General features: G+C 37.4%; 1 protein-coding gene across 1 annotated transcript; it reads right to left on the reverse strand.

The window, feature by feature from the left end:
• Positions 1 to 4,338: 4,338 nt before the first annotated feature.
• Positions 4,339 to 23,363, reverse strand: tpo (thyroid peroxidase; the record flags this gene model as incomplete). The annotated part of the gene is made up of 11 exons (XM_069661774.1): positions 4,339 to 4,520; positions 4,629 to 4,837; positions 4,952 to 5,189; positions 7,026 to 7,196; positions 13,299 to 13,557; positions 17,879 to 18,367; positions 18,784 to 18,987; positions 19,679 to 19,808; positions 22,614 to 22,743; positions 23,029 to 23,171; positions 23,260 to 23,363. Coding segments are annotated over 11 exons (2,259 nt in total), but the record flags the coding sequence as incomplete, so codon positions are not given.
• Positions 23,364 to 24,654: the final 1,291 nt, after the last annotated feature.

The raw sequence follows: 24,654 nt of genomic DNA on the forward strand, positions 1-24,654 counted from the left end.
GCTGGATCCTGGACTTCCTGACGGGCCGCTCCCAGAGAGTGAGAGTCAGCCCCCACACCTCCTCAGCCCTCAGCCTCAGCACTGGCTCCCCACAGGGCTGAGCCCACTACTCTACACCCTCTACACACATGACTGCACCCCCGCCCACTCCAGCAACACCATCATCAAGTTTGCTGACGACACGACAGTGGTGGGTCTCATCTCCGGGGGGGATGAGGCAGCATACAGGGACGAGGTGAAGCGGCTGGCAGGGTGGTGCGGGGACAATAACCTGCTCCTGAACACCACCAAGACAAAGGAGCTGATCATCCACTACAGAAGGAATAAAACAGATATTCAGCCATTGAACATCAGCGGGGAGGAGGTGGAGAGGGTCACAGTCTTCAGGTTTCTGGGCGTCCAGATTGAGGAGGACCTGACCTGGAGCACAAACACCGCAGCGATGATAAAGAAGGCCCAGCAGAGACTCTACTTCTTGAGACTCCTCAAGAAGAGCCACATCACACAGAAACTGCTGGTGTCCTTCTACCGCTGCTCCATAGAGACGGTAATGACATACTGCATGTGTGTGTGGTTCTCCAGCTGCTGAGCAGCTGAAAGGAAAGCGCTCGTCAACACGAACATCAGAACATCATCGGCTGCCCTCTTTCCTCCCTGGATGAGCTGTACAGCTCTCGCAACCTCCACAAAGCCCACAACATCCTCAGAGACCCCTCACACCCGGGTCACTACCTGTTTGAACTGCTGCCTTCGGGCAGACGATACAGGACAATTAAAACAAGGACAAACAGGTTAAAAAACAGTTTTTATCCAAAAGCAATAACGGCACTTAACTGCAATAAATAACGGCACTTAACTGCATTAATGCACTTTATTATTTATTTATTATCACTTTATTAGAACTGGAACATGCCCTGTGTGTGTGTGTGTGTGTGTGTGTGTGTGTGTGTGTGTGTGTGTGTGTTTTTATGTGATATATATATTTTTTTATTTTTATATATACTTTTTTTTAACTGTTTTATGTGTTCTTGTCAGCACAAATAAGGTTTGCACTCAATTTCGTTGTACTTGTACAATGACAATAAAGATATTCTATATTCTATATTCTATATTCTATATACCGTTGCCTAAGTTAAGAGTCTCTCAGGTTGCACTGCAAGTCAGACTGGTAAGTCAGTCATATGCTGAACAATGTGAAAATGATTTTTATTGCATTTACAGAAGTAAAGTAGAAGGAATATATGAATCATTTGGCCAGATCTCACGAAAGGAAAGGTGTTTAATTCTTTGTTAGAACTACTTTTTATGAAGTAAACAAAATACATTGCACAATATAGCACATAAAAAACATCACATTATAGAGATTTGTTCTTTGGAAATCTTGTATAACTTTTAAAGCTGATAGTTGTGTCTCATTGAGAAAAATATGGTTGAAAATGTTCAGACCAGTAGAGGTGGGGCTGAAAAAAAGGATTTAAGGATGAAGTTTTTTTTTCTATGTATAAAACTTCAATTAACGAGAAAAAAAATCAAAAGTCTACCAAGTGCAAAACAGTACAAACATCAGCAGTTATCAATAGCTTTTAGGATTAACTTTTATTTCAAAGGGTTCTTGAATAGCAATGTTGCTCTGTGCTTGGTTTTAAAACTACAAAGCATTTTGGGATCTGCTGCATTGTCAAAAACCTAGAGATGATTCCCTGTAAAAACAAACAACAAAAAAAAACATGTTTATTATATATATATATATATATATATATATATATGTGTGTGTGTATATCATATGGGTTAACAATAAAACCAGTCAATTGCAGTCAAACATGCAATATGTGTATCTGAGCTGGCATACTTTCAAATAACTTACAAATACTGGCTAATCCTGTTGTAATGTTAACATTGTACTTACCTGAGTAAAATATAAAATCATTTCTTGACAAAGTCATTGACAAAGCTTTGAGAAGATTGCAAAGCTGCTTTAAATTAAATTAAAATTATTTTAAAAATTATTGATTTAAATAATTATCACCTTCTTCCAGCTCCCTGGAATTATTTACTCATCCCACACTGTTAGTTTTCCAGGCTTCCTGCGCTGAAAATGTTTTAGCATGTACTGAATTATATTTTGAAAATTAATAGTTTGTTTTATTATTTTAAATGCTCTCTTTCTATTTTTCACCTTCTTACACTTATTATCACATGATGGTACAATGTTTTTCTTTATGGTAAATGGTAAATGGACTGCACTCAAAGGACTTTTACACCACATTTCACAATCACCCTTTCACACACACATTTATACACTGATGGCTGAGGCGACTACGCAAAGTGCGAATCTCCAATCTAGATCTAACCATTTACACTCAGTCGATGGCTATGCCTTCAGTAATTACCAGTTCACTGTCTTGCCCATGGACACTTCAACATGTAGACTGCAGCAGCAGGGGATCAACCTTTTGATTATTCCGCTGTGCTTTTTTTTTTTACTGTCAAGTGTTTCTATATTAATTCAATATTAACCTGACTTAATTATTTATCGCTTTCTTCCAGAAATGTTATCAAATTAGCTTTTTCAACAATTCATTGACAACCCGTGTCCTCATTAATCAGTGAAGTAGCCATAACTGTCTTACCAGACTGGGTAATGCTTACTTCCTATAGTTCTATCTTGGTACACAGTCAAATCAACAGACAAAAGGTCTAATGTCCATTAAAATCATAACAAAATGTTGCTACTGTTCTGCCCTTCTATCAGCTTGCTGAACTCTAGTTTTATATATGGATGATAATTAAGTTACAATCACCATATTCTTGTTCGCTTCACAGGAACAGGAATTTCATTTCAGAATCATTGTGGCTCAACAACAGTCTTAAAAATATTCTATAGAGCCTTGTAAAAATAAATGTAGAATGCGAAACCAGGGTTGCCAGGTCTGCTGTTTTCCCGCAAAATTGGGCTACTTTTTAAGTGTTGCTGCGGATGCTGTGCCAGGCCCTTTAGAGGCGTGAGGCCCTGTGCAGTTGCACACTTCGCATAGCCCATGTGACGGTCCTGTCCATATGTATATTACAGTTTTTATTCCATTATTCCATAATATTTTCACATTAAATTGACCGGGGGAAGGAGGGGCCAAACTGTATGGTTAAGGTTAGGAAAAACTTAACTGGATTTTAGTTAAAACAATAAAAAATAATACGTGTGTGCTTTACACTGGGAATCGTCAATCGTCAACTCTGTCAATGAGCAGGGCCTTGCATGTCAAGTTCACACAGGGCCTCGCATCCCCCCTGCCACAGCTTTGCATATGGGGACATTGATCTGGCTTCTACATAAATTAAAACTAAATATGAGTTTTTTATATATCTGATTGTATCTTGGGTCAAAGATCATGTTTTTACGCTCATAAATTGCCACTCCAAGCAGACTTTATTTGTCTTGGGGATGACAATCTGCTGTGTTCTGATAATTACAGAAAAATAACTGAGGGATTAATCAAACATGGCAACAAGTATAAATAGCCCATAGAAAGTGAAGTTTATGTTTAAAAGGTCCTGCAATTTACCCTCTTAAAATAATAAAATTTAGCTACTTAATTCTTCATTTTTCTTGTTTGCTTAGCTAAGCAGATAGACTAGAAAAGCGAAAATACAGCTAACCTGGCTCTTTCCAAAGGTGACAAAATCTGTAACCAAAACCTCTTGATTTCACTAACATTGTGTCTTTTTTTGTTCGATCAATAAAAAAGGGGGAAAAAACTGCAGCCATTTTATATGTATGCAAATGTAAGCATATATGTTGCTGTCTGAAGCCATAGTAATGTAATTGCTAGTAATCTTCTCACCTAACTCTTGGAAAAAATTAGTGAATATAAATAATATATTTTAGTTATGCGAGAAAGATGGTTAAACTCATAACTTCTTTTAGAAATATCGCTAGAATTTCAAAGTGCATCTGGCTTTGTGCTATTTGTTGTGAATGGGATCTGAAAAATTACTTTTAAAAATTGTACTGAGGCTTTAACTTCCTGACAGCTGGTTCCAATCCGAAAGGAGCTGTATTTCCAATATATTGTCTATTGCAACATTCTCCATTATTACCAGCAGATAGCAGTAAAGCTCCAGTCAGACATGAGCACTACAGTACTGCGTGTTAAAGTACAGATATTTGTTGGGGCACATCTGTGGGTTACAGCCAAATTCTAAGAAGGCTGATCTGTATATTTTTCATTATGCAGTAGTTTGTACAATCAGGATAGAATCTTTCATGTTAATGGTCTTCTCTAGATATAGTGACACAGTAATTACAGGTGTATTTAAATAAATATATAGGAAATCTATTGTTCATATACCTGTACATTGTGGGGGTTGACCATTCCATTGATTTCCTTCACAAACTATTGCAGCAGCACCCTTTAACTTGAAACCATGGTAACAGGAGTACAGAGCAACCAGTTTGCCAGTCATAGAGGACAAAATAAAATCCCCATTTTTTATCTCCCTTGGAGTGCCACACTGTTTCAAGTCTGTGATTGAATGAAAAAAGTTGTTCAGGTTATGAAGTGTAGTTGAAATTCAAAGGAATGTGTGTGAGTATTGGGACTACATATAGCCTAACAGTGTATCAAGCCCACCTTGACTCTTCTCCTCTCTCCAAGCTTCAAAGTTCATTGATGGTATGTGCTCGCAAGGAATGTAATCAGATGGGTATTTCCTGAACATGAAAGAATCAGGGAGTACTTCCCTTATGTTGGTGTTTTCACAGATGATCTGAGACAGAGAAGCTTTTAAAAGCTCAACCTTTTGTTGTTGGCTGAACATTCCTTCAGCCTCCCACCAAAATCTGAAAAAACAAAAATGGTGAATCTCTCATTTGAAATGGAAAACAATGATTAGGTACAGAATATTTATATATTTCATTGATAGATTTTTTTCAATAAAGTAAATATTACTGTACCTGTCACCATCACGAAGTGCTTTCATCTGCTTTCCGATCAGGCAAGCAAAGAGGGGACCAGTTCTTGAGCCTGCCAAGAAATGTTCAACAAGTCCTCCCAGCCATACATCAATATTATCAGGATGTTTGTATATTTCGAATATCTTCTCAGCAATGTTGTAATCTCTCACAACCTCCTTGAAATCATCAAGAGTTTTTATGGGTGTCAATCCACAAAAGCCTCTCCAATCATTGTATCCTGAAAATTAATAAAAGCATAATATAATTTGACAGTAAGCACATACACATTTGGCTTGATGAGAGTTACACCTGTGTAACACTGCACACCTGGGCAGTGGATGTAAGTCACGGGACCTTATGCTTTTTTTTTCAGCATGCATGTTAATAAGTTAGAGCAACCACACAGCCTGTGTGAGCAGTGCTGCTCAGGCATGGCTCATGCGCTTCTATAGAGTTGAAGAAAAGTAGGAATACCAATTTCTACTGCAAGCCACTGGCTCTTTGCAAATATAGACTGTGAAAATGATCCGTGGATAGTAATGTTACAGTAATATTTACATAATACCAGAAATAATACACCTTTTTACTACAGTTTCAATACTTAAGGTAACAAATCATGTACCAGAACCTCTTAATATGACAAGTTCACATATTATATCCCATTTGTTTTACCTGTACAAAATCATTTCAAGTCACTTAAGTGTAAAAAAAAAGTTGTGGCTTCACAGCTATGTGAACTGTGTGCAAGACTATTTATTAGAAACCACAATTATTTCCTGGGGTAATTTCTTTTCTTCTTTTTTTAATCTATTAAGGAAATTGCTTGGATATATTGTAACCTCGGTTCTCTGAGTGAAGAGACTATCTTTCCTTCACTTGTCAAAACCACAATGCAACGTATCCCATGACAGTTTCGTCAGCAAACTGTCTAGCAAAGATAAGGGACTGACTATGGATGTCTGGCAAACTTATTTTCTTTTTAACTGAACACTAAAGCATTTCAACAAAAATTTCCATAAGGCACAAATTTTGCGTACGGCAATTAGTCAGCTTTTACACAGCTCCCTCTTGAGCCACTAAAGGCTTTGAACAATTTTCTCCCATATCCAGTAGTACTCAGTGTTGGGTAACGTCACTTTTAAAAGTACTGCCATTAAAAAGTAACTTGTTACTTTACTGCATGACCCACTGAGAAAAGTAACGAGTTAGATTACTTTTGCATTACCTAAAATTAAAACCCGCTTTGTGACTTATTACGCATGTTGGATATGTTGTCAGGACAGTGTGTAGCCTACTCTACACCTACCTTTGAATGTATTGACTCTACCGTCATTGTATAGCATAGTTTAAAGAACGTAATCTGTAACTCTGCTGCCTAACAACAGGAATGCAATATCACCTTCACACTGCATATGTGATATGCATATCACACCTACACTACCAGTCAAAAGTTTGGACACATTTTCTCATACAAGTGAATGGGAAAGTGTGTCCAAACTTTTGACTGGTAATGTATATTTCAACGAAGTAAATGTTGTCCTCTTTGCTGTCATCTCTCTAGTTGAATTAGCTAGCAACGCATGCACACTGACACTGTTTACCTTCCACTGGTACACAACTACCTGCCGAGAAGTAGGAGAGAAACAGAAAGGCAGGAATTTTCTGTTTTTTGATAATAAATGGAAAAGGTGTATAAGGCAATTTATTTTCCAGTAAAAGATTACTTTTTCCAAAATTAACTACATAACAGATTACTTGAATTGGTAACGCATTACATAACTTGTTCTAACAAAAAAGTAATCTGAGTATTCTAACAAATTACTTTGTACCACGTTAACCCCAACACTGGTAGTACTACAGTAAACCTTATGGACTGAAATAGGTGAATGGCTACTTTAAAGACCACCTTCCTTTGATAAGATTGACAGATAGATGGTTTGTTAATGGAAACAAATTAACACAATGGGTTTGACCAAGGAAAGGATAAAGGAACTGCTTCAAGTTTTAAGGATTAAATGGACATGATTGTCACTAATTTAACCTGAATGACACTGGCTCTAGGCCCAGCACTTACCTGGAAGAGCATGATCTCGTCCTCTTTGCAGGTTCAGTGATGCAAGGTCCATGTGCTGTTGCATGTTAAGGACCACCAGTCTCTCGGTTAGCTCCTCTGTCAACAGCATGTCTGCGCTAACTGTTTTTGCTGCAGCTCCAATTGCACCTCTCAGGACTGGTTCAATTCCACCTAGAAACAAAAACAATACGTTTTACTTTTTAAAGTCAATTTCTGACATGACAAAATTATTTGCCAACGAATGTAATTGTCGTTAATTAGTTGGTTACATCATCGCACATGTTTCTCATGCTGTCCTCAGACAGCACATCGTTTTCTGGAACTGAGTTGCTGAGGGGTGAGCCATCTCGCATCCTTACTATCTCTGCTGGGAGTTGCACATGCAATACAGTGACTTGGAAGCGACAGGTGAACAAAACATAGCAAAATAACAGCTGCTGATACAACCAAGTCGTGTCCTTAAACTTCTAAAGTCTGGGAGCATTTCACCTTCAACACTGCAAAGAAAAGGATTGCCTGCAAGATTTTTAAAGCAGGCCTTGCTTAGCATGGGAGCATGTTGGTAATGCTCGAGCAGTTGAAGAAAAGGCCCAATTAGTCTCGTAGGAAGATAGGGTCTCCATGCACCCCGTGGATATATTTTTCTTACTTAGTTTTTTGTAATCCTCATGGTGTTTAGTAAACAAATGTTGATTTTGATGATTGTTCCGAACTCAAAATATTGTCCCAGGGCCGGTTGACAGCCATTTTTGCAGCCATCTAGGATTTCTGACAAAATTAATTGGCATGAGGAATTGATTGAGAGTGTTACCCTGGTAGTAAAGCTGTTGATAAGCTAACAGCACTGGTGAAGCTAATTTAACACTAACTCTTGATAAAGCTTCATTAAATGGCTTCATTTAACTGTCACAACATGGGGAGAAATGACGGAAAGTATTTCTGTGTAATTAACTTGTACTCGTGTGTTTAGTTGAAATTCAGTCGGATAGACACTGGAGTGTAACATAACATTATGGAGTTTTTTAATATTTTATGCCATTAGTCAGAGACAACCTAAAGTGAATCATTTATTTATTCACAACAGAAACCTCAGCAATATCAGATTAAATATATTTTGGTTAGTTACATTTCCCTGTTATTCTCAGTTCATGGCGGCATCCCCAATGTCCTGTTTTATTGTGGTGGCCTTGTCTGTACTTTCCTTTTTCATGTGAAATTATTAAGTAAATCAAGGAGATATTAATTGTGTTACATAATTGATATATTAACATTGTACTGTCCAAGAAAACAAAATATGATATTTGTTTTGTTTTGAATATAATGCTAATACAAAAATTGATATTTTTTTCTTTTTATCCGATTAATAACAGATAAATTGTAGAAATAATCGACAGATCAATCGATTATCAAAATAGTTGTTAGTTGCAGCCCTAGACGACAGAGATGACAGATGATGACAGTGATGACGACAGTGGTGATGACATAGATGACAGTGATGACGACAGAGATGACAGATGGTGACAGGGATGATGACACGGATGATGACAGTGATGATGACAGAGATGATGATGACAGGGATGATGACAGTGATGACATAGATGACAGTGATAACGACAGAGATGGTGAAAGTGATGATGACAGAAATGACAGATGATGACAAGGATGATGACCCGGATGACGACAGAGATGATGACAGAGATGACAGATGATGACAGGGATGATGACATAGATGACAGTGATGACGACAGAGATGATGACAGTAATGACAGACGATGACAGGGATGATGACACGGATGATGACAGAGATGATGACAGAGATGATGACAGTGATGACCACGTAGAAGATGACAGTGATGATGACATAGATGACAGTGATGACGACAGAGATGACGACAGAGATGACGACAGAGATGATGACATTGATGACGACAGAGATGATGACAGTGATGACAGATGATGACAGGGATGATGACAGGGATGATAGTGATGACGACAGCGATGATGACAGTGATGATGACAGAAATGACAGATGATGACAGGGATAATGACAAGGATGACGACAGAGATGACGACAGAGATGATGACAGTGATGACGACAGAGATGATAACAGAGATGATGACAAAGATGATGACAGTGATGATGACAGAGATGATGACATAGATAATGACAGAGATCGATGATGACATAGATTATGAGAGGGATGATGACATAGATGATGACAGTGATGACGACAGAGATAATGACATAGATGATGACAGAGATGATGATGACGGAGATGATGATAGTGATGATGACAGAGATGATGACAGTGATGATGACAGAGATGACAGTGATGACGACAGAGATAATGACAGTGATGATGACAGTGATGACATAGATGACAGTGATGACGACAGAGATGTTGAAAGTGATGATGACAGAAATGATGACAGTGATGACGACAGAGATGATGACAGATGATGACAGGGATAATGACAGTGATGACGACAGAGATGATGACATAGATGATGACAGAGATGACGACAGGGATGATGACAGAAATGACTGTGATGATGACAGGGATGACGACAGGGATGATGACAGAAATGACTGTGATGATGACACAGATGACGACAGAGATGATGATGACATAGATGATGACAGATGATGACAGGGATAATGACAAGGATGATGACAGAGATGACGACAGAGATGATGACAGTGATAATGACAGAGATGATAACAGAGATGATGACAAAGATGATGACAGTGATGATGACAGAGATGATGACATAGATGATGACAGAGATCGATGATGACAGATTATGAGAGGGATGATGACATAGATGATGACAGTGATGACGACAGAGATAATGACATAGATGATGACAGAGATGATGATGACAGAGATGATGACAGTGATGATGACAGAGATGATGACAGAGATGACAGATGATGACAGGGATGATGACATAGATGACAGTGATGACGACAGAGATGATGACAGTGATGATGACAGAAATGACAGACGATGACAGGGATGATGACATGGATGACGACAGAGATGATGACAGTGATGACCACATAGAAGATGACAGTGATGATGACAGAGATGACAGTGATGATGACAGTGATGACATAGATGACAGTGATGACGACAGAGATGTTGAAAGTGATGATGACAGAAATGATGACAGTGATGACAGATGATGACAGGGATGACAGGGATGACAACAGAGATGATGACAGTGATGATGACAGCGATGACGACAGAGATGATGACAGAAATGACAGATGATGACAGAGATGATGACACAGATGATGACAGAGATGATGACAGAAATGACAGATGATGACAGAGATGATGACACAGATGATGACAGTGATGATGACAGAGATGATGACATAGATGATGACAGTGATGACGACAGACATGATGACATAGATGATGACAGAGATCGATGATGACAGTGATGACGACAGACATGATGACATAGATGATGACAGAGATGACGACAGGGATGATGACAGAAATGACTGTGATGATGACAGGGATGATGACAGAGATGATGACAGAAATGACAGATGATGACAGGGATGATGACACGGATGACGACAGAGATGATGACAGTGATGACGACATAGATGATGACAGTGATGATGACAGTGAGGAAGACATAGATGACAGTGATGACGACAGAGATGATGACAGTGATGATGACAGAAGTGACAGATGATGACAGGGATGATGACACGGATGAAGACAGAGATGACGACAGTGATGACGACAGGGATGATGACAGTGATGATGACATAGATCATTGTGATGATCTGATGACGACAGAGATGATGACAGTGATGACGACAGAGATGATGACAGATGATGACAGGGATAATGACAGTGATGACGACAGAAATGATGACATTGATGATGACAGAGATGACGACAGGGATGATGACAGAAATGACTGTGATGATGACAGGGATGATGACAGAGATGATGACAGAAATGACAGATGATGACAGGGATGATGACACGGATGACGACAGAGATGACGACAGAGATGATGACAGTGATGACGACGTAGATGATGACAGTGATGATGACATAGATGATGACAGAGATGATGATGACATAGATGATGACAGTGATGACGACAGAGATAATGACATAGATGATGACATAGATGATGACAGAAATGACAGAGATGATGACAGAAATGACAGTGATGATGACAGGGATGATGATGACATAGATGATGACAGGGATGATGACATAGATGATGACAGTGATGATGACCGAGATGATGACATAGATGATGACAGAAATGACAGAAATTATGACAGTGATGATGACAGAGAAGATGACAGAGATGACAGATGATGACAGTGATGACCAAGATAATGACAGTGATGATGACACAATTACACCGAATGGGGTCATTTGTCTCTGTATGATGTCTAGTTCAAGTATGTAGATTTTCAATTTTCGTCAGAAATCCAAGCTGCAAAATTGGCTGCCAAACAGACCCTTGGGACAATATTTTGAGGTGGGAACATCAAAATTGGTTTACTAGACACCTTGAGGATTACAAAAAACTAAGTTCGAAAAATATTTTCATTCCTTATCTTCCTACTAGACTAAATGGACTTGTGGATAATGTGGACTGTCCAGATAAGATTATTAGCTTCTCAGTTAGATAACATTATGGATTGGCTTTAAACATTACTATAAGGTTGTAGCGCTATAGAAACCTGACCCATGTCTCTTTTAAACAACTGTGACATTTAACTTAAGAGTCCAGAGCTACAGCCACGCTGTGCGATTTTTTCTCTCATTTACATTTCCCGTCCCTAACCTGACACACTGCATTTTTTCTCTCCCTCTCATCTCCTATTTATCTTTTGTATCAGTAGTAGCCAAATCTGTAGAAAAGTTTATTAATTTTGGTATGAAGAACTCATATTTATTGTCTTTATTATTAGTTAGCACATGCTTAAAAGAATCTCCAACTAAATTGAAAAGCTGATTGCTAAATAACAGCCATTAAGTAATTGCACAATTCATTATTCGATTAGTCAACTAATCATTTCAATAATCGATGACCAGTTGACTGTCTTCAGTTGCAGCCCTAGTTTGCAATCTACCATCTTTCTGTATCCATGCATATGCAGCATTAGAGATCTAATGTTACAGATACTTGCAAAAGCCTGGTGTAATCGGTTACACCGGTGTTGTAACAGGAATTGTTAACCAGTAGGAAATATTCCTAACTGTAGCATCTCTAAGCCACATGATCAGCACTATACAGTATAAAGACATGGTTAGTATCTAGCTGGTAAACATTATCAACAAAAAACAAAGATATTGCCCTCATGAGCAAACACAGAGCTAAGAGAGAGTAGATGTTGGACTTACATTCATCTACTAGACACAAACAGGACTCTAAATGAATGATAACAAAATCAATAAGAGTCATACTGGAAGCTGAACACACCTTTTATGTGTGTGTCATTTTTCTTTGTCTCTGAGGCAGTTTTACAGCAAAGAAAAGACAGCGATGACGGAGAGATACACATAATATCCCAAAAAGTAGTCTAAATTCAATTTAGAGTAATCAAATGGAGAAAACCATTACAGTCATGCAAAAGATGTGAGTACAGAATAGACCAGGACAAAAAAAATGTTATTATTATATATCGTAATAAAATACTATAAACACATATGCTGGAGGCTGACTTTACATTTATCCAGAAAGCTGTTGGAGATTTGCACAGATTGCTACAATGTACATTGTATGCTGCATTGCTTGTTATATAAATCTCCACAGATGAGGTGGTGATTGCAAAGGAAGCATGACCTTTGATCATAATATAAATATATATATTAATAATAATAATATAATATGCATATTAAGTATATTAAGTATTTTATGAAGTATTTTAAGAAAAAGTATGTAATAATCTATAGGCAATTAGTAAAGTACAGGTCCTTGCAGTATGTAAAATGGTTTGGACCAGGGCACAGTGCAGATATCATGGACTAGGTATAACAGAATTATACAGGCTTGCATTCTCTATAAATAAAAACATGCCTATTCAGTGGTCTGACTTAAATGAGTCAGATGAATTGCATTAAACTAACATTATTTACACTGCAACTGACATGCAAAGCTCACCTAAATAGAATATTTCCCTCCAATCTTTTTACAGTCTACATCTTTATACTTTTTAGTTTGCTTGTAGGACATTTTATGTGTTTCCAAGAGGAAGTTTAAACAGATCATACTGACCTTCTTTGACTATTCTCCATGGATTGAAGAAAGTGTTTTGCAGTCTCAAGTCGGGGAAGTGCTCATGTTCCTTGAAGCTCTCGTTCAGTCTCCTGAGGATTGGTGGGATGGTTGCGTGGCCAAACCTGAATGCAGCGGTGGCAAAAACATTTGAGGCTGACGGGTTAGTAGTTGGATCATATCCCCCATAGGTTCCAATGTAGTGTTCATAAGACTCTGAGCCAATAATTTTTGGAACATAATCTCTCATGGTTATGATCTGAAAGTCAGAAAAGAGAGGGCGGGCATTAAAAGCAGAAAGAATTGCTTAGATTGAATAAAAATCTAAAATCAAAAGGATTATTTGCATCAAAAGAATGCTATATAACCCGAGTCTACCACTATTATTGGCATTGTAACCATAAGTGTCTGTTGTTGTTCATGTAACAAGGACATATGTTCTTGTTGTAACAACAACATATGTTGTTGTTTCTCTCTTTGCCTGTCTCTATCCTGCATCTCCTTCTATCCCATTTTCGGCCCATCCAGTCGAGGCAAACGGCTGTTCAACATGAGTCTGGTTCTGCTCGAGGTTTCTGCCTGTTAAAAGGAAGTTTTTCCTTGCCAATGTGCCGAATATTGCTAAGTGCTACTCATGGTGATTCATGTTGGGCCTCTCTTTAAATAACAAAGAGTCGGTCTAGACCTGCCCTTTTTGTAAAGTGTCTCGAGATAACTCTGGTTATGATTTGGCGCTACACAAATAAAATTTGATTTGATGATTTGATTTGATACGATTATATGAACACAAGGGTTTGAATATGAATGAATTAATGAACATTACTACAGCACATTCTACTTGGAAATTGACATTTCCTTGTAAATATGTGTGCATATATTTTAAAGAGATGCCTGCAAGATTTCCAGTGAGTATTTCTGATATGTCCTGATCTTTGGATGTAATTGCATATTTGTTCCCTCACACATTACTGAAGAAAAATCGATCTGTCTTCATTACTATTTAGAAAGGCCACAGTTTATCACCTGAATCTTAAAACATATCACAAAGATGCATACAAACTCAAGCATGCACAATGTAGAATGGAGTATTGGAACCAGACACACTTCTGTGCTGCTTTCATAATTACAAACAATACAACAATTGACCTTTTATTTTAAGATTAACTTGTAAAAGCATAGACTTGATGTCTTTGGATGAACTGAATAACTGAGTATGATAGTATGAGTTTCAGACTGCAGACTGAAAAGAGATTGAGTTGAGTTCAGAATTTAACTTTTAGACTAAACCTGCAGAAAATAAGTTATAATATAGAATTCTTATGTGATGTGTGTATCGTCTTTTACCTAGATGTAAATTGCGTAATGCACAAACTAAAGCTACGCTGCACTCTGTAAACTGTGACAAGAAAACAAGTTTATATTGACTTGTGTTTGTGTGTCAAAATTTTGTGTAAGATTGGGATAACCAAAAAAACAGGATCATCCTGATCCCAGCAAAGGGCTGGATTCAGGCTGGATATCGGTAACAAAATGCAATTAAACTTCTAAATTGGTCAAACAAAACATTTTTAAATGATTGATTTTTATTTTACATTTTGCACTTGAATTGCTGTATGGCTACTGTGACATAGTAGATAAAGTAGACTTAAGGGGTGGTTTTAGTCCCCATAAAATAATTCACAAAATAGCTCAAATATCAAACATAAAATATTTAATTTTAAGCAGCTGTGAGGAATTTTCAGTTTGTGTGGCTTTTGGTGCTCCCTGTGAGCTAAGTTTAAAACTATGTGTAATGTAAGTCACTGTGTCAATACCTGTTTAAAAGCATAGTGGAGATTGTTAAAGTTATGTCAAACAATGTGACAGTTTATAGTGTTAATCAGGCATCGACACAGTCCCATACATTACACATCGTTTTAAACTCATTTGCAGGTTGGAGTTCCCTGCGAATGTGTAGCAAGATAAAGTTGAAACATAAAAACAAGCTGAGATCACCTTTGCAACCACAGCCACAGCACACAGCAGAAAATCACGAGTTAATTCAAACTCCAGTGGATCACTTAGTGTCTTATTTTACACCGCAGATCACTCATAATTTACATGTACTGAGTTTTAATTATTGTGAAGCGTTTACCGATTTGGCATTCCCCTCTATTTACTCTATGATTCCGTGGAATAACGTTATTTTAAGAAAACAAAGCAGAGACGACACATTTGTAACGATTAGCAGTGGCGAGTGTACGGGCCACTATAGTCATAATAATGTTGTCCAGAGAAAAATAAAAGGCCCAGCAAACTAATTGTCTTACAATGTAACAAAAGATACAGATTAATTAATGAGATAAAGCAGCAAAGTAGCCTAATCGAGTCGTTTATTTCCTCGTTTTTGTACAATTGACTCATAAGCCACACCCACACACATCTGTGACTGTCACCAGTTAAACTGTGACACCACCAGGTCAGAGTAAGCTCTGCGACGAGAAAGTCCCCTTGCGCTAAGTATTATTTTCAGATGTCTCTCGCTTATATGAAAACCATGCCTGCTGCCAAGCACTGATGCAATGTCTTTGTATTTGACACCAATATCAAAATAAAATTCAATGAACCTTTCCCATGGGTGCGTGCGACCTGGAAGTAGCACACTGACCTAAAAAAAACTTTTGCAAGATCTCGCCAAACCTTTCCATCAACTTTGCGAGATCTCACAAACGATCTCGGGAAAATTATTATTACTATCAATCAAATTTGATTTCAGTGATGGCAGTGGTTTGAGCCGACACTGTTGTTGACTGCTAGCTGGTTTAAGCGTTACAGAGAAGCAGGGAGCATGCTGTGGCGCAGGCTAGTATGTAGACTAGTACTCCAAATGGCAAAAAACAGTAAGGGTCTGCCATCACTGTCAAGGCACACGCAAGGTTACCCTTAATAGCCAGCCACCTGTGGCGTTGGGCTCACTCCAGGACTTTGTTTTGGCAACAATTGTGGTGGCTATGTGGAGCCTAAGTGCTGATGTTAAATATAACATTCACTCTGTGAAAAGTGAGTTAGCAGCACTTGTTACAAGTCTGTGGGCATTGCTATGTTCATGTGATGTTCAACCAAATGATGGAGGTAGAGAAACCTGCAGAGTAAATCTGCATGCCAAATGAGAAGACCCTGAGGGTTCCTAAACCTTAAAGAAGTCCACACACTGTTCCTTGACATAAAGAAGAAGGAGACCCTGTATCTATCCTGATAAACAACCATGAAATGCGAGCGGGGCAGCAGGTTTGATTCAGGTATAAATCTTGGCGTCAGTCATACTATATTCCGTGCTCACAGACTTAACTCTTAATCACCAAAGTAAAGGTTTTGAAATTAACCTCTTAAAGTGACCGACAGGCACTCACCTAGGGATTGTCTGACAAGCTAACAAAATGAATAGCAGGATTCAGGACTCTTTAATAATTCTTTAATAATATATCTATAAATTACTCGAGTATACCCTCCTAAGAGATGACTGTGGCTCAGAGTTAGAGTCTGTTGCCCTCTAATTGGAAGGTTGGTGGTTTGATCCCCAGCTACAGTCTACATGCCGAAATGTCCTTGGGGAAGACACTGAACCCCGAATTACTCCCAGAGGCATAGCATGCTGCGTGTGAATGACTAACTGATAAGTGACCTTGCATGGCTCTTGATTAGTGTATGAATGTATGTTTGAAAGGGTGAATGTGACATGTAATGTAAAAATGCTTTAAGTGGTCTGTAGACTGGAAGGGCGCAATTTAAGTGCATTTCTATATACAGTATATACTGAGTAAGAAATGAATAATTACAAGACAAAAGAAGGGATGCAACTGTTAAAACAGATGCCAGGGACAACTACCAATTAAACTGCCACTCATTGCTGATAAAACCACAAATGTCCCTTTGTACATGCTGTGATTTATACCATATTACTTCTTTGCTTTCTTTGTTTGCTCTTCTTCGTTTTTGCTCCCTGAAGTCAGGTATACAGCACAATGGCTCTGTGAACAGTCTGTGTATATAGCCACAGAGTTAATGAGCACCAGGACGAGGTGCCGCTGATAACGGGATTACACTCACCTATTAGCAGCTTCTCGTAACTAAGCATATGCCTTGATCATTTACGGAGGTCAGTTCTCTAAATTCTCTGGTGAAGGGCTGCACACTAATAAGACCAACTTTTCTTGTACATTAGTCATGGAAGACGAGAAACTGGCAAATTTGACTTCTGTATCAAAACAAAGGTGGGCAGTTGTTAAGCAAAGCTATGCTAACCTTTTCAGGAAAGCTATATCATCTCATCTAATTCTTGCCATTAAATCTAATTTCAATATTTCCTTAAAAACAACAATTTCAAAATCAACATTTTCAAGTAAATGGATTGGTCAAGAAAATAATCAGCAGATTAATGAATAATTATAAAAATCAATAGTCGCTGCCTTAGTTGAAATTCAACTTTCTGTCATGTGCAATGTGAGACATACCTTTTTAAAATTCTGGCATGTCAGCACAGTGGAGTTTTTTAAACAGTTGTGGTTTCTTTGTTTGTTAGTTTTTTGTTACTGGTCACATACCTGGTGTAGAGCTCCAATAATCTTGCGAGTTTCTTGGTATATTGTCTCTGGACTCCAGTGATCATTAATAAGTTTCAGTGCCTCTGCAATCCGATTGTGTTCCCTGAGCCACAGTGTATGTAAACTGGTCAGTGGCAGACCCTCATTGACTCGACTGTCTCCAGCACTGAAACACTCCACTCTCTCTCCAGCTGGACCCTGGAGGCAGGCTGACGGGAGAGTGGCTACGTTTGGAAGGAAGGGTCTTCCTTTGGGATCCTTGAATTGGTCATTGATAGCTAGTTTTCCATTAAGGCCAGAAAGGTCACGGAGATGGCTCTCCAGTTTTGGAGTGGTGCCATACACAACCGAAGCATCAATAAATGATGTGATGGAATTCATCTGTTGTCGCTGCAGAACTGAAACTCCAATTTCAGAACTGTGATTGTCAAGGCAGGCTGGACTGGAGCGAAAAAAAGGCATGCAGCCCTGTTCACCAGTCTCAGCTGTCTGTAGAGAAGATAAAATAAAATTTTCCAATAAACATTTTGATCAGTCTTTTTTTTTAAGTTAAGTGTACAATAGTTCAATATTTAGAGGATCAAAATAATTTAATGTAATGTTCAGGCTGGCAGCCAGTCCAAGCTAGGATGGAGGGTGGGGTTGGGTAGTGCCTTATGTGCCTGCCATTTTATTATTAAATACCAGTGACATTCTGGAGCCTACATTTGCAGCCTGAGCAGTCAGGAAGTCATGCAGGTCAGTCCATATGCAAAGCTAAGCTGAACCAGCTTCTGGCTTCTGGTAAAGATTCCAAACTTCCCAAAATGTGGAACCCTTCTTTTTAAAAGTCAGATTTTTACAAGAGAGCAAGACCAACATAATAAAAGTAAGCATGTCTAAAGACTGTTGTGCTTTTAGCTTACCTCTAGTATGGGGAAGCACGGATGCATATTTTCACATGTAGTCAAACATTCAAAGCCAGTCCAAAAGGCAGCACTGCCAGTGCTTTGAGGGGTTAATGTTATGTCATGGTCAATGTACTGGCCCCATTCTACCAGTATTTCAGAATAGACCTCATCTTCCTGTTTAGAAGAGCTCCTCAGTATTTTCGTGCTGACTTCCCGTGGCTGATGAAACAGGAGGTTTGTTTATTTTGGATAACAATGAATACTACCATTATTAACTTATTATTATTATTTCCCCAGCCATTTCTGCTCTTACTTGTCATTTATCTGTCAACATGTTTATTATTTCATGATTAATGGTGATAGATATCATTTGGGGAAGGCCTGTCATGTCCCTGTCTTGAGTTTTGATAGATGAATAGAAGAACTTAGTTAACTTATACCTAAATTATACAATAAAAAATATTAAAACGTATACAATATATAAGATATATAAAATACATAAAACACAAATAATAACAAATATAATAGATTAAATCAATAAAATATGAAATATAAAATATGAAGTAATTGATTGATCTTATGTATGAAAGAAAACTGCTGCATTTTCTTCCTCCACCAGCACCTCACACTGTGGACTGCAAAGAATAAGACTAAAATTCAGTGCAACTATTTTCTACAGAATAGATCTTTATCCAAATAAATGGAAACCAACCATTTTCAAACCATGGAAACAGAGATCATAATATACAAAGTAAACAGAAAACAATTTCATCTTAGACATATTTATGCTGTTGATTTGATCTGCTGTAAAACTGGATAGCTTTTTTAACTTTGTAGGGTGAGCGTGCTTCATGTATATTTTCTCAACCATGAGTTTATGTGCCCATCAGACCAGCATTTTGTACATTACCAGGGGAAGTTGGAATCCATTATAAAGCTGTCCTCTGTTCCAACCCTTGGGTTCTCTCTCTCCATCTTCATATTCAGCTGGAAGCCATCTGATCAAAGGAATGTTGACTGCTCCCCAGCGAGGATTTTCCCTGACAAAAAGAATCATGAAGTGTGTCCAAAATACTGCAATGCAAAACAGAATATGCCCTCCCTGAACGCAACATAATGTGTTTCCCCCCAATAGGCTATTTTTTTTGGTTTTAAATACCAAATCTTTAAAGAGGTTAGCTTATTTATGGGTTTGCTTAATATTTAAATACTCTCCATGACTGACTGACTGTAATTCAGGTGTATTCATTTCATTAACATGTTCTATTCTCATTATGGGGGGGCTTCCTTTTTTGGAAAAGCCATATTCTTCCACTAAATAAATATTATAAAGAAAATGCCATTAATAGAGTATCCCACCAATTTAGCAGTGTTGTTTACATACAATGGTTATTGAAACAAATAAGTCTAGCTGAACCATTGTCTTTTTTATTCCCTTCATTGTTCTTATTTTTTATGTAACTGTCTACATTAAAGACATTGCAACTTGACTGCTCATTGTTTGATTAGACATTATGGTATGCTAGCTGACCAAAATTCTTAAAATTTAAGCTTAGATAAGGCAATACAAGATGTGGCAAGCTCAATCCTTTCTAACACCACTTCAATACAAAAATGTATTTGATTTAACGCAGTTCCTTCTGAACCTGGTAGATATCTATACATTACAGATGAATTCCACAAGATTAGTAAACAAAATTTGAGCAGTGCAGTGCCCCTTTAATTGTCTTTTTTAAAGAATTGTATTGGATCAACACCTACATTGGGAGATAAAGTCCCAAACAACACTTGTTTTTTTCACTAAAATTAGATAAAAATGTTTATGACCACAGTGATATTTGTCAAGAAATAATTTTCAAGTGTTCCTTTTTTTTTTTTACCATCCAGGACACAAAAAGGACTTGGGGTGCACTGTTATGCAATCAGATTTGCGTCGTTACCAAAAAAAACTTTTGTATTATTATTTATTATTGGTAGTAGTATTATAATTGGGGCTTTTTGCCTTTATTGACAGGAAAATTGACAGGATGGCTGAAGAGAGACCGGAAACGTTGGGAGTAGAGAGTGGGGGGTGACATGCATCAAATGACACGGCAGACTGGGAGTTCAGTGCATCGAGGACTGTACCCAAAGAGAACCTCAATAAACCAAACAAATAATTTTAAAAAAACAATTGGTCTTTGTAATTTTTGCTTACATATCCTTTTGGTTACAGTTCCCTCCCTAATATTTTGTTGGCAATTCTGACACAAAAGTCTTGTGTGGTTGGGTTCTTTCAGTGGTGCGTTCCCATTGGCTAATGAGTAAAGTGACAGCTAGGTGCCAGTACATTGCTGTTGGTGGACATGGACAACAGTGGTACTGGGCATTTGTTACCCACTTGCTAACTTTACTGCATTTCTACAAGATTCAGAGAGCAAGTATCAATAATATATGTTGTCTGTGCTACCAGACGTTTTGTTTTGTTAAGGCAGAAGTAAAGCTTAACCTAAACCTTGCTATGTAAGTAAGTGTAAGCTAACTTCTGTAAGCTAAGAAGTGTAACTGTTAGTGTAATGAGTGTGCATGTAGGTGGACAAGTACCTGACTGTTCCAGCCTTTTTAAATTTCTGTTTAACTTTAGCTGTAGAACTGTAAGTGGATGCGGTGATGGCTTTTGTTAAAACAATACACATACATTTATGTGAATCAGTGCAGGCTGAGTTGCAGCTGTCTCATTGGTATCTTAACCATCATCATCTTCTTTAAACAATGTTACATTGTGAAGCCTGAGGAACATGATGCAGTTCCAGATAGGCCAGTTTATGTTCTGCTATGACATTATTATTATCATCCAATTTATTTAATGTTTATTTAATAAATACACCATCTCACTAACGCCACAAATTCTTACACTCACGTATAACTTTTTTGAATGTTAACCACACATAACTATACAAGCCCCTTACAACAAGTCAGGCAGCACAAACAAGAGAGCTGGCAGTGTAACCACAAAGCTGTCAGTAAGAGTAAAAGTCTGATCAGGAAAAACTTTAAGGGAACTGTAACCACAAGAACAAGGAAAATTATTTTTTGGTTCAGTGATTTTTTTCTCTCTCAATTGTTGATACAAATCTGATTCCCTACAGTTTGACTGTAAAAAGTGCAGGTACCAGGCTCCACATCCTGAATCGAATGTGTATTTAGGCAAAAAAAATCATATGGCTAAATTGATTTTGGTTTAATTTCAATAATGTAAACGTGCCTTTTCTTGTGCTCCATATCCCTGTGGACTTGTTGTGTACAACAATGATCTTTCCATAACTTTAACCTGTAATTGTAAAGAAGAAATTGATTGATATATAAGTTTATATATCCAATAACTAAGTGACAGAGTTGTAAATCTCATGTTTAAAATTTTAAAATTACTGCTCAAAAAGAAATTAAGAACAAAAATGTGCTGATATATAATGTTTCCTGCAACAATATAAATATGAATGTGAAATGAAATTAATTTTTATTTCGGCAGAGAATGTACTGAATTTCACAAATTTGAAAAGGGAAACTGTGATTCTGCATTTTCAGTTGGAGACAGCTGACATGTGTGGCAGGGTTTGAGATCACCAAAACAGGGAGAAATTGCTTTTATGCTTTTACCTCTTGCTTTTAACTTTTTTCATAATTGTGCCATTATTTACTGTACTTTAAATGGTTTAAATAATTTTTTTATTTCAGAATTTTACTGTATTTGAATCTAGTTCTCGATGGAATCTTCTACAATTATTTGTTCTTAAATTGTACACTATTACATCATGACAATATGATCCTTGATGACCTTGATGAAACATAAGAAGAAAGTAAGCTACCTGTTGTTGCAGAGGCCAGAAATGGAGCGGTACTTGTTGAGATGACTGTGCTGACAGATGGTTGAATGTGTTTCAGGAGGACATTGAGACAGCTCTGCAATTAGCTCCACATCATCCCATGAGAGCAATGCTAGCATAGTGACACAGTAAAATTTATAAAAGAATAATTAAAAGGACTTGTATCATGCCACCCCTGAAGAGCATAAACCTGAAAGGAAACACTTTAATGAGAATTAAATCATCAAGTGTTTTTGTAGACCATGAAAATGGTAAAAAAAAAAAAAAAAGTGGCTATGTGACCAATTACAAATGTTGGTTCGTGTAAATTTGTGACTGCATGGTGTCTAGTTGCCACTAATGGTTACTTTCAGTGTGAAATTGACTGTATTTAATAAAAAAAGAAAAGCAATTCTACCTGGTTCCATGTGTTTTGCTCGGTTCTTTAGGACTTGCAGAGTTGTTTGAAAAATCTCTGCAGCTCGGGAAATCTCCTGGGTCTCAGGCTCAGTTTGCCGGAAGAATGTAAACACATTTTTGGGAGATATGGGTGTGCTTCGTCTGGGCACAGAAATTGAAAGATAAATGAAAGGTTTTGATATCTACTGTCCTCTCCTGGACATGTCCTGGCTCAATGACAGTTTGTTACCGTTGTCTGGAGGGCTCCAAGGCCGCTTGTACAATTTCAAGGCTTTCTTGATATGCGGAGAGAAGCAGTTTTCCAACAGTTGTGGCTGGAAGATATACAGCATTATAACATTACAGTTCTTAAAATTTTTATAAAATGTGATAATTTAATTTCCTAGAGTACATTTTACAAAATTTTACTTTGTACTCTTTCCTATAATCACTGTCAGCTTTTGTTACTCTCAAATTTTACTGAAAGAAAAAAACACTGGTAAAAAATTGTATTATATCAATCAAATTTAATCAAGCGCCAAATCATAACCAAAGTTATCTCGAGACACTTTACAGAAAGAGTAGGTCTAGACCTTAGTCTTTGTTATATTATTTAAAGAGAGGCCCAACATGAATCACCATGAGTAGCACTTGGCAATGATTTTATAAATGGATGGTAAATGGACTTTGAGGCCACTCAAAGCTGCTTTCACACTACATATCACATTCTCCCATTCACACACACTTTCATACACTGATGGCAGAGGTAAACGTAAAGTGCCCAACTGTCAATCAGATATCACATTCATACCCGTTGGCTATGCCACCGGGAGCAATTTGGGGTTCAGTGTCTTGCCCAAGGACACTTCGACATGTAGCCTGAGGGAGCTGGGGATCGAATCTCCGATCTTCCGATTGAAAGACGACCAACTCTACCACTGAGCCACAGCTGCCCCATGAAAAAACATTGCAGAAGTTTATATATACATTCAATTGTCATCCATAAACCAATTGTCCCTAATCTATTTGCTTGTATAACCACTAACTGGCATCCCATGTCACATGTTTCCAATGATGTCGATCACTATACTACTATACTAATACTGTATACTGTAACTGCACTATATTTAAATACAAAAGCTATAATGGAATATAGATCAATATTTCAAAGGTAATAAAAAATAAATCAATTATGATGTGGTATTATAAAATAATAATACAATAATAATAATATAATAATAAACTAACTCAACTAGTTCCACCTTACCAATGCCACAAATCAAGTCATTTACAAATTTATGTATCAAGATTATTATATCAGATGATGTAATGAAATACGTTATTCTTAAATGTTCTATAATGCATAATGAGTAGTTTTTCTTTTTAGCACTTTTACTATGATTTGTTGCTCATAATTTAAAATTTTACACGGACGGCTTATTCCACTACTGCTTGATTTAAATGTCCATGAGATATTGTCAGTGTCATAAAAGAAACCATATTTCATCCACTCTAAACTAAATCTATTCCACCTAACCCTTAGATTTGTCACAGATATGAAGCTTCCCTTGCTATATACAAAGTTGTTCTAATTATTTACACCTCAAGTGGTTACGACAGTAAAATTCTATATACTGTATGTATT

The sequence above is a fragment of the Semicossyphus pulcher genome, unplaced genomic scaffold, assembly GCF_022749685.1.
Source record: "Semicossyphus pulcher isolate SPU_LCO1_2020_fin unplaced genomic scaffold, fSemPul1.0.p SCAF_14, whole genome shotgun sequence".
NCBI lineage: Eukaryota > Metazoa > Chordata > Actinopteri > Labriformes > Labridae > Semicossyphus > Semicossyphus pulcher.